The 16495-nt window shown below is 41.5% G+C and overlaps 1 protein-coding gene across 4 annotated transcripts; it reads left to right on the forward strand.

The window, feature by feature from the left end:
* The first annotated feature begins 574 nt into the window (after positions 1 to 574).
* Positions 575 to 9274, forward strand: LOC144524770 (progesterone receptor-like). Of its 4 annotated transcripts, none has more exons than XM_078261240.1 (9): positions 575 to 1702; positions 2708 to 2844; positions 3061 to 3177; positions 3599 to 3739; positions 3866 to 4069; positions 4667 to 4811; positions 5760 to 5890; positions 6038 to 6189; positions 8100 to 9274. In XM_078261240.1, exons 1-9 carry the CDS (start codon positions 843 to 845, stop codon positions 8262 to 8264), a joined length of 2052 nt encoding a protein of 683 aa, XP_078117366.1. In that variant the 5' UTR covers positions 575 to 842; the 3' UTR covers positions 8265 to 9274. The 4 variants fall into 4 exon arrangements, with proteins under 4 accessions (XP_078117366.1, XP_078117367.1, XP_078117368.1 ...); XM_078261241.1 differs by having other exon boundaries at positions 3869 to 4069; XM_078261242.1 differs by having other exon boundaries at positions 3599 to 3691.
* The last annotated feature ends 7221 nt before the right edge of the window (positions 9275 to 16495 follow it).

Here is a 16495-nt window from a genome sequence, read left to right on the forward strand (position 1 = left end):
AGGCAGATTTTTATTTTGAAAGGGAACTTTATCAGGATGCATAGTATCCTGGATCCATGAAATAACTGGCCTTTCAAAATAATAATCTGCCTGCCTCTATGGGAATTTAACATAGGTTGTATGTATAATTATGCCCCCTGTATTTTAAGGAAGAACATTTATTTATTTACGATACATTATTCATTCACAAAAAAATTGGTGTCCTTAAAGGTTGGATTTTTCCTCTTTTTTTTTAATTAAGGCATTAAGATCAATTTCCAAAAGATGATTTTTTTATTCCTCTTTTTAGTCAACTTTAACATGGGTACGAATACTTATGAGCAGCACGTATGAAGTAGCTTATGTTTTTTTCCCCTATTAGAGTTTTGTATGTTTTCTTGTCAATAAAAAAAAAAATCCTTATTTGTTCCCTGGCTAATTATCGTAAATGTACAATATTGCCATATATTATATTTACCATATGTTGTGAATTAGGTATTGAGTAATTTATTGTTCAAATCCAAATAAATATACTATTTAATCCAGGCCAATCTCGCGAGACCTACAACATGCCAACAAGTGTACAAACAGGCAACGTCAAAGTCCAAAAGTGAGTTTTCGCTGGCGCTCTAGGCAATGAACCCGGTTACTTTGTTGAAAAGTTAGACAGAAACAGCAGTTCATTCTCAGAACAGGCCGACGGGACGTCCCTCTCTGTAACAACATACGTCGACTTGATATCCGCTGAGACAAATGACCGGAGTCTCACAGGGTAGTAGGCGTTTTCTCGCCTGGAGAGTGTTGTTTGACTCGTTCGGTGTGCAACCAGCGCACATCTTCTCCTGTCACATCGCGAGCTGAAAATGGCCTTCTGCTCGTGCTTGTCTGCTTTAGAAGACACGTCAAACTCTTTAATAATGAATGAGCGCGATACCGCGGATACCTGTGCTTACCCGACTACTGCTGAGCTCAGTAAGGCATTGTCAGTGTCTTTGGGTTTGGACCCGGAGTCTAATTCTCTGCCCAACAACATGAACCAGCGCCCCAGAAGCGAGTTTGCAGACTTCGACCCCACTGTGGAGAATATTTTCCTAGGAGGGCGCAAGTTAGGAGCGGATCCAAATGTGAACTCAGAATGCAGCCGGCTTCTACTGGATGACACTAACATAACAGAGGACGAATTTGTAGAAGTGTGCCATGGCATTCAGCAGGTAAGCTGCATGGATCTGCTCAGATCGGGCGAAATGGACAGCGCGCAAACCGCGACCCGCAGCCCGCTGATATCCAGGTATATCTCCAAGGAATCAAACTTGTTTACAAGCCAAATGGAAGAGCCGTCCGCGCCTACTGAGGTGAACGAGTTCTTACCTTTGCAATCCTACTCTGCGTACTCTGCCAATCCAAATTTATACAGAGATATGCCCGGTGTGTGGTGCGCATACAGCAGTCGATCCGAACCAGAAAGAAGCAGACCCGGCGAACATAATTTGGTGTGCAAATATTGTAATTGTGGACAAGCTTCTCCTGGATCCAGCCAGCAATGCCGCTGTGTCTGGTACAGTAAGGGCGAGCAGTGTGGTAAAGGTGGCATGCGACCAACGATGGCACAGGGTTATGGCCAGGTGGAAAGTTACCAAAGTGCAAATCCTCACGGACAAGCCACGTTGTCCACTATCAAGACCGAACCTTCAGTTTGGATGGATTGCTCGGATCGCAGTTTCAGGTAAATACAATATTTGTAATGGTTTCCTTTGACTTGGGTTTCGTGGCATGAAGTCAGGAGTGCAATTCTGTTAACAGCTAGGCTACATTCTTTCCAGTCATTTAGTCTCATCTTTAATCAGAAATAAAAGAACAAATGCGGCGGGAACATCGTGTCTAGTGACCATGATTTAATCTGCCAAGCTTTGCAAATGATCTTTAGGAGTCTTGCACTGTCGGATGTGGTCCTTTTTATTTTACAAGAGTGGTTTGCTTCCTTGTTAAATCCATTATATTACTTTAAAGCTGCACTGTCCTCCTTACACTTATTTCTCGGTATTTTTGTCTAGGGCCGCTAATGATTAGTGTAGCCTACTTGCTAAAGGCAGCACAAATAAATCAAATTCAGTGCAAAAGTGATTATTGGATTATTATTCTATTATTATTTGCGATGACTTATGTTGACATACTATAGAACCAGTAATACCCAGTCAGGCTGCAGAGGCAGCTGAGTATGAGTATTAAATAATTTGTGCTCCAACAGCCCCATATGCTTTCTCGGCCTTGGCCAAAGTTGTTTCAGCACGCCGACTGAATCAAAGTTCATCCTATCCCCAACTTCCCAGTACTCTGATCTGTGCTGTGACTAACTACTATATCAGTGTCACTATAAACAAGAGATACAGCACCTGTTGCTGATTCTGTTCTTGGAATGGAAGACAATGTCCTGTTTCCACTTCTTTAAAGGCTAACTGCCTCTTTAATCATTTGTGTTTTTCGTTTAGAATAGATGATTGCACTTGTTGTTTTAATCAATCATGGAATAAGGAAATATCATATTATAATTGGATTAGATTTAGGGTATTATCACCCCAAATGTCATAACAGTCAGCCTAACACTGAGAGTGTAGTGTGGTAAACTAAAGTTGATTTTAAAAAGCCTGCTATAATTTAGCAGATATGTGTAGTATCTGTGTATCGCTTTTGGATCCTTTGAATGTGTGTGTGTGTGTGTGTGTGTGTGTAGGCATGAGGATTTGTTTCCAGGTGTGTACCTATCGGACAGGAGAGTGTGTCAGGTGTGCGGTGATGATGCCTCAGGTTGTCACTATGGTGCCGTCACCTGTGGCAGCTGCAAAGTATTCTTTAAGAGGGCCGCTGCAGGTGGGTGTGACACAAAAAAATGCGAGTGCACACATACAAACAATACAAGTCTGTGGTATAATTTATTACACCCACTCATTTGTTCATGCAGTCAGGGCACCGTGACCTGACACTATGATAGCGGGTTACATAATATGAGTACACACCCACATATCTTTGCTCTGAGTGGACTCTTAGTTATTGAACTCAACCCCCAGGACTTGTCTGTACCACCAGGTAAGCAGAACCACCTGTGTGCCAGCCGGAATGACTGCACCATCGATAAGCTGAGGAGGAAAAACTGTGCCTCGTGCCGCTTAAAGAGATGCTTCATGTCAGGAATGAGCCTTAAAGGTGAGGGACTAAAGAACAGACTAAGAGACAAAGAAAGGAAAGTATGTGTGGTGTGTATTTGCAAAATGAGGTCAGGGTGGTTAGATACTTTATATGCATTGAATCAGAACTAACTAATCAAATGTTCTAGCTTAAATTCTATGTAACAAATGCATTTCAGCAAAGGCCAAAAGAGCATTTTCTTGGACAGTAGCCATTAATGGAGAACCCTTGCCAGATGATGATAAGGAACAGCTCCACTGGCTAATAGTCGTTCAAGTATTAGCCCGATTGATAGTATTCCATGCTAGTTTTTTTTTCTTGATTTTCCCAGCTATTTATTGTGTAATAAATCAGACAAAACAACTTGAAATGGAAGCTTCTTATCTTTTCTACACCCTCTTGTCTTCTACGTGTATGTACTGTCTGTGGTGGGTTCTAGGTCGCAGACTGAAGGGAGCTGGACCGACAAGGAACGGAGAGGAGGAGCATCCTCTGGCTTCCAGGGGGGCAGGAGAAATAGGGGAAAGGGCCGGTAAGACAGACGTAATCACAGAGTCCGGAAGTGCTGTCGCGGCTCAAAGTGAGGATTAGTGTCATATAAACACAAGTATCATGCTAACTCAACACTAAACACACTTTTTCCATAAAAAAATGTAATATTATTTTCTGCTTCAACTATTCTGATGGTCTGTTTGTATATCTTTAGCAGCATCCCTGGCTCTAGGCATCCCCCCGACCGTGCGCTCTTGCATCTCCTTGCTCAGCGTCTTGCAGGCCATTGAGCCTGCTTTGGTTAATGCTGGACATGACCATGGGCTGCCAGACAGCCCTGCATCCTTGCTCACGAGCCTCAATGAGCTTGGGGAAAGACAGCTGGTAACCGTGGTGCATTGGGCCAAGGCAATACCAGGTAAACGAATCTGGGCCAAGGTAACACATTGTAAACTAGTCCATGCTACATTTACAGTCAGTGTTTCTGCCAAGGCTGCGTGTCCTAAATTCAGTTAACAGTTGTTTCAGGTTCAGTGTAACGCTAGACAAACCATTGGTATTGTGTTATGCCAAGCAAAACACTGCAAGGTCAGACTTGTGATGTTGGGCAATAGAAAGGATAACACTGAGAGGTGAATCAGTCACTTATGTAACCCCAAGTTCACCGTTATATAGACGAGCTCTAGAGCCATCAGGAAAAGCGTAACGTCTGATTTAATATCTGATATCATTGGGCAAGGCCTCAACGTTTTGCTCACCAGATAAACAGAATTCTATGCCAGTTAAACTTCCAGCCAATCCCATGTAATTCAAACCAGACTATTCGTATATGAACCACTAGAGGGCGACATGTGCATATTCAAGCCAAGAATAGCTGGCTGAAAAAGGCCAGCAATGTACCCACACTGTGATATCCCTGTTGTTAATAGTCTGAAGCCTTAATCTTTATGAAATTGACCTGTGAAGAGTTATTTTATCATGTGCAGATGTTTGATTAAAAAAATGTTTTTAACAGGTTTCCGTGACCTGCACGTGGATGATCAGATGTCAGTGATTCAGTTGTCATGGATGGGGGTGATGGTGTTCGCTTTGGGCTGGAGGTCCTACACACTCACTAACAGCTCCTTGCTCTTCTTTGCTCCAGACCTGGTCTTCAACGAGTAAGTCACCAAAATATACTCACTTTACACGCCGCCCTGGAGTTGCGTTTGAATTAAACAAAGTTAGAAGAAGTTTGTCGTACCTGGCACAGTCTCTTTATCAAACAAAGAAAGTTAGTTTGGGCATCAACAGTTGTCATTTATTTATTTTTTTTCATTGGGTTTGTTGAAATATCATGAGAATTCACCTGTCACCGTGATTGGAAAGAACTTCAGAGGAAGATTTAAAAATCACATATTAAACACCGACTTTTTTAGGCAAGACAGTAAATAAGTCTGCTCTGTTCTTACCATATACTTTGCGTCTGATATACGTGGCTGCAGAGGGATCACCTCAGATGATTTATTCCGTTTCATCTTTACGAAACCATCGTCAGTCCCCAAGAACGGTGACAGCGTTGAGTTGTTTCTTTTTTAAATTTTTCATTCGCACCGCATGCAACCTCCTCCAGCCTCTATCAGAAAGTGTTTGTGACACCTTTTCTTTTTCTTTTGTACTTTCCATAACTCCACACAGAGTTTGTGAAGCGAATCACCGTGTTTCCATATACATAAATAACAATTCAACCACCTCCTTATCAGTAAATTGTTTTCGGTGTTGAAGGACTGTGTTGCTCTGAATGCTAAGGGCAGCCACAGGCCCCCAGAGCAGCTTTCATTCGGCCGGTGTTTCCCGGCGACATTAGCAAAACACTCATTTCGTCTGCATTAGACCTCTGTCACTCTATTGGGCTGCTTTTGACCTGCATGGTAATGGATATGCTTGCCCGTGTTGCTGACCCTCATTTTTCTCTGCCTCTCTGTCGTTCTCTTTTTCCATTTTCCACCTTAGTCCTTTCTATATTTTTCTCTGCCTCACACTTTCTTGCCTTCTCACTCCTACTTATGTCGCACCCGGTGCTTTTTCTTTTTCTTCTCCTCTGACACTGTGTTTCCCCCCCCACACAGCCAACGGATGCAAGTGTCCAGTATGTATGATCACTGTGTGAGGATGAAGCTGCTCTCCCAAAGGTTCTGCATGCTGAAGGTAACTCAGGAGGAGTTCCTCTGCATGAAAGCCCTGGTCCTCTTCAGCATCAGTGAGTCTGCCGGGAACAATGAAATAAAATAAATAAGTTACTCAGCATGTGAAATATGACTATAATAGAGTTCAGCCATACTTCAGAGACATGATGGGGTGGATAAAGTTTGAGAGTTATTGTTGTGTTCTGGCTTTGTGGTCACAGTGCCAGTGGAGGGCCTGAAGAACCAGCGGTGTTTTGATGAACTGCGGACCTCCTACATCAAGGAGCTGGACCGCTTGGCCAGCCAATGCGGAGAGACCACCCGTACACAGAGACTGTTTGAGCTCACGCAGCTGCTGGACTACCTCCAATCGGTAATAGACACAATTTTACTCCATATGTGAAAACGCACCATGCTGTGAATTTGTGAACTATCATAGAAATGCTATTTTAGTCAGCATCACTGAACTACTTAAGCAGGAAATAGTGTAGATCAAAGTACGCAATTCTGCATTTGGCTTACAGTAATACTGTGTTAACTTCTCAACTAACTAGGCCACGTCAAGATTCACAAATTGTAAAATCATCCTGGCAAAAGGAATTCCTTCTCATTTTTATTCTCAAGTGACAACCTGGAGTTTCATGTCCACTTTATGCACAAATCCCCAGCCATCCACTAAGGTTAAACTCATACCAAAGGGTCATATGACTCCGGTTTTAGCTTCTCTACACTGGGTGCATATCAGGAAGGAAAATGATGAGTCACCCTCTGGTGGAAGCATTGCCAAGTCATGTCAAGTCCCCATTTGTCCCCAGAAAATTGGTTGTGCAGCAATTCAATTCAACATATAATAAAAAGTAAAAACATAAAGTACAAGACAGTAGTTACCAAACATGGTTGAAAAACAAGTGTAAAGAAAGATACATAAATGAACAAACACAAATTTAAACTGAACAAAAAGAAGCCAGTGCTGCAGGGTTCTGCGTGCGCATGCACCCATTCATCCCCAATCATGCCACATCAGCAATAACTGTGATGGCCCATAATGACACACATTGTCTATGATGGTATCCCCCAATCTAGTCCCAGCCAATATCATCCAGTAGCTGCAGTCTGCACTTTCAGTCTAACCTACATACTGAATCTGCAGCAGATCAGTAGTAGATGCAACATGAACAGACAAGGAAATAATAGCTGTTTTAATATTTACCTGCAGGAAATGACTGTTATGTTTCACACCTAAAAAATGTAAGAGTTGTATACACTTGTATACATACTGCTGCTCAGAGAAATTAAAGCAGTAAAAGAAAACTTAAAAGAGTGACCAAGTTTTGTCTGCACATCTGTTTTTATTGGCACACCAGTTTGCTCTGGATAGTTGCCTATCACTAGAGACAATACCACTTACCAGACTCACCTGTCTGATGGTAAAGGGCTTTAAAAAGTTTAGCCTGAATCATAAAGAATTAAATGCTAAATTGTATTTTTGATGTTATATCCAGTAGAGGATAGTGTGGCTCAATGGCGTTCCATTTTTCCATTGTAGCCATATGTTACCAGTTTAAATGGACACAATTAATTGTTTGTGTGCTGTATTTTTGCACAGATGTATCCAAGATGAATAAAGTCAGTAAAACCATAAACAGAAATATACTTTGAGACACATTTGTTATTTCCAAAGCTATGCTTACAGAGATTTGTTAATGCAGATTCTTGGTAGAAATGCAACCACTAGAGGGTGTAGATCATCTGCTTTCTGCCTCAGTACTATAAGAACTCTTAATAGTCATTGGTGAGAACAATCTAAGAACAAACTGCTGACATCAGTGGTTGAGGCATGACCAGAAGAGCTGGAAACTTTCCTCCCAAAGAGAGCAGAGCTGCAGCACTTTCAGCCCCATGTCTTTCACTGTGGATTTACTCTTAAAGGCTCAGATTTGTCAGTGGCCAACTCACACCTCAGCTCTTCTAATGCCTTATGAGCTGGAGGGCAGCCTGGGATTGGGCCCTTTAGGCTGAAAAACAGAGTTGATCAAGACTTTCAGACGAAAAGGGTTCAGACCCCTTTCGTCTTTAGCCTGCCTGTTGGGCTTAGAGTGGCACAATGAGTGTCATCTTTTTAAAATCACCTCTTAAAGATCATGTCAAACGACAGGCTTTCGTGCCATTCGCGATTTCCTCTTTTATCTGCAGCTGCGGCTTTGTTCTTTTTCAATGCTTCACACATACGTTGTAACATATTTGTCACAAATAACCCATCTCTCGTCTTTCTTTAATTCTCAGGTTGTGAGGAAGTTACACCAGTTCACCTATGATCTGTTTATCCAAGCTCAGTCCCTCAACATGCCTGTCAACTTCCCAGAGATGATCTCGGAGATTGTAAGCGTCCATGTGCCCAAGATCCTCTCGGGCATGGTCAAGCCCATCCTTTTCCACAATACAGCCTAGAGGGCAGTCTCGGTGATCGTCCTATATGTTACTCGTTATGTTACCCTTTGACCATTTCTGGGAAAGCTGAAACAGCTAGGGAGGGTTTATGATTTCATGAAGTGGAAGTAGTATAAGCTGTTTTTACCTACAGGGTGACAGTGGAGCACAGTGAAGCTATGAAGGGTGTACAGCACATTCTTCCAATCTAATTGCATCTTTCTCTGTTTTTCTTACTGCCTTTTATCTGTTTCACACACAACTGTTTCTAGAGCTGATTATAGCACTTTTTAGCATGCGTTTCTACACACAGGCTCATTAAAAGGCCAACCACCTGGCATGTAGACTTCTTCATATTTCTAACTGACAACAGGCAATATTTAATTTCAGGAGGTAAGACAGTAGTGAGAAAAAACATGATTGCAGAGTTCACGTTATCATAGCTTGTCTGTGTGCAGTGGTGTGACATTTGGACTAGCTTTTTTAACAATGGATGTTATTGTGTGCAGATGAGATGAACAAAGTTGATTGACAGTTAATAAACGGTTATGGCATGCATGCTGAGAAGCAAAGCCGTCTGGCCTGAATGTAACATTTCTGAAAGCTCTTCTCATCCATAGAAATAATAGTTGACTAATAGTTTTAGTTGTCGACAAAACAAATACACTTTGAAACTCCAAGTGACGGCGTTAATATTGTGAATATTGTGATTATTTATGAATTTTGTGATATCGAAAGGTCACTGAAAAAAATATTTGGAAAAAAATACTACCAACTATGGTTGACTTTTTTTTTCTTTTTTTTTTTCTTGTTTTTGAATGCCAAATATTATTCTAGTACAGTTTTTCCAGAGTGGACATTTCATACTGTTGTTACTTTTCTACAGTTTCTTAAAAAGTGTTCTTTGCAAGTGCTTTGTTGTGTCTCATTAAATATTCATTGTAACTTGCCAAACGTTAAAGGTCGAGCCCAGAATCGGCTCATTTGTTGCAAATCTTAAAGCTAAACATGTAATAAAAACTGAAGCATGAGTGTGTATCCGTTTGTTAATAATGGTATCGGGGTTAAAGAAAGCACGTGGTCGCATTACAGCACAAAACTCTTTAAGTTTGGTCTCTTTTGAGTGCAATGCAAGGGTTAAATATCTGCCAAGTGTCTGTCTGATAGATTCATTTGACTCTGCTATGCAGTCAAGTGGACAGACAGGCTGTGGTGGAAAGTAATTAAGTGTGTTTACTCAATTCAATTTAATACTACTTTATTAATCCACGAAGGCGATTTGCTTTGGGGCATGAGTAAAAAAACAGACATGCACAGACAATTACAAAACAGCTGTTTGGTACTATGTAGAGCTGACAGTGCAGTTGCATTTAAAAAGTAATGAAGGTCATAATAAACAATATTAAGATAAAAATGAATAAGGAAATAGTTCACATGGCAGATAGGCATTTCATAATAGCGTTTGCCAAGCTCCAGATAGAGTTACCAAACATAACATGATACAAGTAGCCAAACCCCTTTTACTTTTTGTATTTCAAGTACATTTTGATGCTAATATTTTTCCTCACCTCTGCAGACAGGCTTTTAGAAAACGTCTGACAGACATGTCTTTTCTCCCTCAGGATTATCTCCGTCTCCACGCAGCCAGGTAATAAAACACAGCAGGTTATTAGAACATATCAGTCAAAGGAGAAAGCCTTGCTGATTTATTTCATCTATTTATCCTGTCAGCAATGTCTTCTGACATCCTGTGTTTTTATACCATCTAGTGGCTGCTGTTGAATCTACACCATTAAACCAAAATGCAGGAAAAGTAGAGCAGGACATCTGTTGGATCAATTGACATTTGCTTCGTAATGTAATTGGACACGGATTCACTCAATGTTTGAACAGAGTTATCATTAAATGGTCAGAGTCACGAGAGGGGAGGTCATAGCAATAAAGAGGACAAGTAAATAATTCATTTCAACCACAGGCATAATTAAGGGTTAAATACTGAAAACTTAATGTTGAAGTAAACGCTTAATCTTATTAGAATAGAATAATGTCAATATTTTGTTTTTAATTATTCATAGAATATTGTAAATTTCAGCAAAAAGTTGTATTCATTTTTTTAAATATTCAATTCTGTAGGGCTAAAGGGAAAATGGCATATCTTTGAGAGCTGGTTTATTTTTACACAGTGCTTTTAAAAGCCCTAACTGTAAAAAGCAGTCTGCCTGGGAAACCTCTACTACCACCATTTTAACTCCCATTTCCTGAACAACCTCTTTCAACAAGTATTTGTCCCTCTCATAAATGAATTGGAGCTGAACGAAGTTGGAATTGAAAGACATGCTGAAATATCACTTATTGCTAAATATATTCCCTGCTACCCATGCCCCTGTGGCTTCCCTTAAAAGGAATGGCGTCTTGTAGGTTTGCAATGATCAAAAATGTATGTGTTGATGTCGACATTTGAACTTAGTTTGGATTCCATTTGATTTCTGTGTTTTCCACGAATCTGCTCTGCATCAATATTACATGCCTACTCTAGCAGAAGAGGGATTTTTCCTGTTGGGTAACGACAACCGCAGAAAGCACAAACACTCTGGCCACAAACAACAAAAGTTGAAACTATTTCCTCATGTGGAGAAGATTAACGGGAGCAAAGAGTTTCAACGTGACCCTGAATGTGAGAGGATGACAATAGAAAACAACTAAGTTGACGCTTAAAGGAGCAGTGTGTAGGACTTTGTGGCATCTGAATACCTCTCCGCAGTCTGCTCACACCTCCCTTTCCAAGTGTGTACAGGTGAGGGTGGCCTTCAGGTAACGTTTGGATTCTTAGTTATGAAACAATACAATAAGATACGAAAAGTTACGATATGATACAATACAATGCAATACAACTTTATTGTCAGTTTACACTGAAATTCATTTTGCGTACCCGAGCAGCTCTGCTTAAAAAAAGAAAAGAAGTTTACAACGTTAGACAACAATTACACATACAGTACATAGATGAAAACACATCAACAGCCATGACAAAAAACATGTTTCATGATGTCCTCGGATCCAGATCTTAATTAGCAACACACACGGGTGATTATACTCTAAAAACATAGCTATGAATGTTAAATTCCATTTCTGCCAATAGATCCCCTAAATCCTACACACTGCTCCTTTAAGTAACCAAACACCAACAATGCCAAGCTAACATGGATATGTGGTTGGCACAGGATGGGTGCAATACTTCTTGCAGGACCTTACATAAAACCCCAGCAATAATGTCTTTAACACCAGGTTACCGCAACTCACAGCTACAGTGACCGGAAAACAATTAGATTGTGGAGGTGGTAAGATGACACCCCTGAATGGGTTGTTTCTGTGGCCTATCTAATGGAGGGCGATTCCTACCCAAGCACCAGTCCATTAACAACCAATTAACTTCCTATTAATATTTTACCAGACAGGGCCTCTCTTCCTGACGTGTTTTAAGGAGCTTTTCCCAGGAGTGTTTGAACATGAGCAGCTTTTAGCGCAGCATAAAGAGGCCTGTGTAATGGGCTGGAGGAGGAGGAGAGGCAACCCGATAGCACTGAGAGCAGAGGAAGGGAGAGAGGAGAGGAGACAGACTTCTGCAGCTGGCCTGCCTCGCGCCAAGCCAAGACCGAGCAGGGACCAAACACACACACACACACACACACACACACACACACACACACACACACACACACACACACACACACACACACACACACACACACACATACACAGGGTTAGGAAATCCATGATTTTATGGCCAACACACAAGATCAGACATGACTAACTACCTAGTGTCTTGTGTCAAGTGTTTGGATAGTCAAAGATGTGCCTGATGAGTTGTCTCTTGTTTGCTCAACATTTGTAGCTGAGCAGCAGTTTTGCCCCCAGGTTCACCATGAAATTAGTCTTAAACAGGAATATCCACCTTGCTCCTGATCTGCACAGATCTAGCTTTGTGCTGCGTAAGGCTGGTTTGGTTGGACATTAAAACTAGTTCAGGGAAACCCTGCTTTGAGACAAAAAAACAGAGAGAGAGAGAGAGAGAGAGAGAGAGAGAGAGAGAGAGAGAGAGAGAGAGAGAGAGTGTTGGGGGAGGCAGAAAGAAAAAAAGAGATAGAGGCCATTATGACTATAGCCTGAGGCTACTCCCAATGGATAAGGCATTTGTCTTCACTTGAAAGTATGATTTATTTTTCCACCAGTCAGAAGGGTTATGTTTGTCACCGCACACTGAAACGACTTTTGGAAATAGCAGCAGAAGCAGAAATGGAAAAAAAGAAAGAAAAGAATGTCCACTGCTTTTTCTAACGCACTCTTCATGGTTTCAAAGACTTCCCTTCTATGGTTACCTTGTTTGAGATCACTTTCAGTCTTCATTAACTTTAGTTAATCATACTGATCTTACGTCAAATTTATCAGCAGGAGCACGTGTGTGTGTGTGTGTGTGTGTGTGTGTGTGTGTGTGTGTGTGTGTGTGCATTTGCTTGTTGATGATTAAGAGAAAAAATGGGAATGTGGGAAGGGGGAGAACGATGTGGTTGTATCAGGTTCCCTCCACTGGGTGTAGATGTGGTGTTAGATTTCTCTCTGGGCTGCTGATTAACAGTGTGTGTGTGTGTGTGTGTGTGTGTGTGTGTGTGTGTGTGTGTGTGTGTGTGTGTGTGTGTGTGTGTGTGTGCGCGCGCTGGGAGTGCACTGAGGAGGAGAGGAACTTCAGCTTTAATTTCCCCCAGCTCCAGATATTACACCCCCGCGCTCTCTGTTTTTATTGGAACAGAAACCAAAAAACACCAAGTGTTTATGATGCATTAAAACACGGTGGGGAACTTGAGTGTGGAATTGTAAATCTATACATTTGGCTCTGTCTCTGCAAAGCAGAATTCATTCTTTTATAGAGGATTTTGTGTGTTTTACGAAGACTGATGATTGTAACGCGCCGTGAAATCATGTTTATCATCTTGATGTGGAGGAGAATACTCTACTGTCAAGGGAGAAAGAGAGGGAAATGGAGGCAGGACTTTAGCAAAAAAGGGGCACATGGGAGGTGGGAGGAGTCATTTTGGGCTGAAGCAGCACAGAAGGAAGAAATTATTCTGCATTACCCTAATGACCATTTGAACAAACGGATGGGTGAGGAGACCACATTACATTCTATTAACTCCGCTTTTGTTGTCGGTGAACTGTTAATGATGTACAAAGGGAGCTGTGCGCCGCTCTCCTGGACAATACATGCTCTGTGCTTCTAATTATTCTCAGGAAAGTGCAGACAGCCTTTATACCTGGAGACACATTAGCTAGCTCTAATTAGAGTAAATATTCTTCTGGTATAACACTGTTATTGCCTCACCACTATCCAACAGCAATTAGCGCCATGTTTTTCTTGCGGGCCAGCTGCATTCCTGGCCCTTCTCTGCTTCTCATTCTCCTTCTGTTTTTCTGTCTTGATCAGTGCCTTTGCCTCTTCCTCACTCTTCTCCTCTCTGCACTCAATTTACTTCCTTCCTCCCTTTTTCTTTTTGCAGCAGTAGAGCACCACTAGATGTGACGGAATCACAGTCTGCCCATGCACCAGCCATCTCCCAAGTTCATTATATCTGTACACAGTTTCCATGCCCTCCGCCCCTCGTCGCCCCTCATCGCTCCTGCGTCCCAGCCAAACGCAATGTGACAGCGCCGCCACAGCCCTCATTTACAGCCATCACAGGACAGATTTCCCCTTCCAATGCTCCCGTCTGCAGCCTGATAGATGGCACCCGTTGCTTTTTCCTGCGCATGCATGTGAGCACGTTGTTATTTTGTGTGTACATGCATTCCCGTCCCTCCATTCATCTAAGTCTGCATGTGTGTGTGTGTGTGTGTGTGTGTGTGTGTGTGTGTGTGTGTGTGTGTGTGTGTGTGTGTGTGTGTGTCTTTGTGTTGGAGCAGGACACAGTTGGAACAGCAACATTTACTCTGTCAGAAGAGATCCTTTAAACAATGTATTACAATATTACTGACTTTGTTTCCACTCTCCCGCATACTGTTTTATATATATATATATATCTAATGCACTCTGCATATTTTTCAGATTTTCTGCTTGTACTTCTAGAATGCTGCTCAGTTTTAACTGCATAGTTTATGTAAGGCCTTCCATTTCTGTGGCATGCTTATTGGAGCACCCTTGGTGCAGACACAATTTCAGTTCAGAACTGAACTCAAATGCTGCAGTACACACACTTTCTGATGTCTTCTCTCTCCTCTAAATATTATACTTGTAGTCGTAGCCTCAGGCATCGGTTTTGTGTCATACTGGGAAGGTCAAAACAGACAGACACACACACACACACACACACACACACACACATATACACACACACACACACACACACACACACACACACACACACACACACATTCATAGATTCAAAATATCTCTATCAGCCCTCAGAGGATGAGATTGTTTTACGGGAAATCATGTCACGGGTCAAATGATTGAATTATTAATGGAAATGTGTTGCAATAACAATCGGCCCTTGTCTATTGTGATTCCAACGTGATATTCACAGGCGCTTCTCTTCCTAACTTGATACTACCATGTTACAATCCAAATCCAATAATGCAGACTCTGCAAAAGAATGCCTCCCCCCTTCTATTGTTCCATCAGTCGAAGAATGTATTTAGTCTGTAGCCTTCACAGTGGAGAGTATTACCGAGTCTGTAGAACCATATCGACTGCTGTGCCACATTTCCAAGGACATGGCAATACATTTTCATCAAAACATAAATCATCATATAGTAATTCACAATCATAAGACTCTTTCACAACACACTGGTCTATGAAAAGTGTGTTTTTGTGCATATATGTGTGTCCACCGCAATATGTGTGTGTGTAATCAACTCTAATCTTTGTTCCTCTTTACAGCGCCAAATATGGATTTAGTTTCTAAGCATAACTGGAAATCACCACGCAAATCTAAAGCGCATTCATGATTCACATTATGGAAATGAAAGCAGACTATTCTCACATTTGCATATGTAATGAATCCCACTCAGAGAGGTATAAGTATTTTAACCTTATTTAACACACAAGAGATTCAATTGAAAGCAATACGTTGCTTTATGATGTTTTGAGAGGAGTTTGCCACAACCAGAGGCAGTTCTCCTTCATTCCCTCGGGCCATGTTTCTCACAGAGCCAGTGTGGAAATGCGTGTTATTGTTATAAAAAAAAAAAACGATGATGGATTCTTGAGCTAACAATTTCGCGGTCTGTTTTGAGAATGACCCGTAGAGCAACACAGGGGGAAAGACACGTAAGGTCACCCCTTTAGCATTTATTATCAGCCGGTGCCAGAAAACACAACTCTTTTAGACATCCTAAACATAGCATGCTGGACACATGGGCTGACAACTTCACTTAGGAGTAGGAAATCAAACAGGCTTGTTAATGCAGCTGCTGAAAAACAGTTCCATTAGGATCAGTCACTCCTCTTCTTTGTTTTTCTATCATTTGTACTTGCCTTTTCATCGGCCCTCCCTGTTGGCCACGGGTGGGAAACATATAGATAAATGAAAAAGAAATGAAACATGTTCCCTTAAACATTTAATGAAGACATCTCTCTTCCACTTATAGCTCAGAATGGATATCATGGAGAATAAAACAAGAAAGGTTCTAATACATCTTTCTGGTTTCGTATTCCTGAATGAAGGCGCTGCCTTGTCTGGCTCCATCAAGTTTGTTTGCATCATTATGCATTCTCATTACAGCTTAACAGAACTCTCCCATCTGGAGATGCAAAGTCCCTCTTAACAGTCCACTCTGCCCCTCCTCTCCTCCCATTTCAAACCCCATAGACATTATCCGAGGCCTAAATGAGCTTGAAGACAAAAAGCACAGTGTAATATCTTTTTTTCTTCTTTCTAATTTGCTTTTACCCTCATTATGTTCCCCACTTTATGGGGAATAGAAAACAAAAGACGACATATGTAATTACTGCATGACTAAAGCATAAACATGCCTTATAGGATGAGGCTACGCTCTTGGCGGCATGGCTTATTGTAACTTTCCCCTTCTCCTTCAGTGCCTGAGTTATACGATAGCTCACATTCAGACACGTGAACATGCATATGTGCTTACATGCAAGCACGCACACACCCACACAGATGCACCCATGCTGTGTGTGCAGCCAGTTCAGTTTTGCTTTCTGTCTCTCAAATCAGGATCTTTCTCAATGCTGTTTATGGTCTTTA

The sequence above is a fragment of the Sander vitreus genome, chromosome 10 (genome assembly GCF_031162955.1).
Source record: "Sander vitreus isolate 19-12246 chromosome 10, sanVit1, whole genome shotgun sequence".
Lineage (NCBI taxonomy): Eukaryota > Metazoa > Chordata > Actinopteri > Perciformes > Percidae > Sander > Sander vitreus.

Bases quoted from the DNA above. Each gene is read 5' to 3' on its own strand.
- LOC144524770 (XM_078261240.1), top strand. From the start codon at position 843: ATGGCCTTCTGCTCGTGCTTGTCTGCTTTAGAAGACACGTCAAACTCT. The intron at 3,178-3,598 runs GTGAGGGACTAA...GGTGGGTTCTAG, and splicing joins GTCAGGAATGAGCCTTAAAG to GTCGCAGACTGAAGGGAGCT. The intron at 4,070-4,666 runs GTAAACGAATCT...TGTTTTTAACAG, and splicing joins TTGGGCCAAGGCAATACCAG to GTTTCCGTGACCTGCACGTG.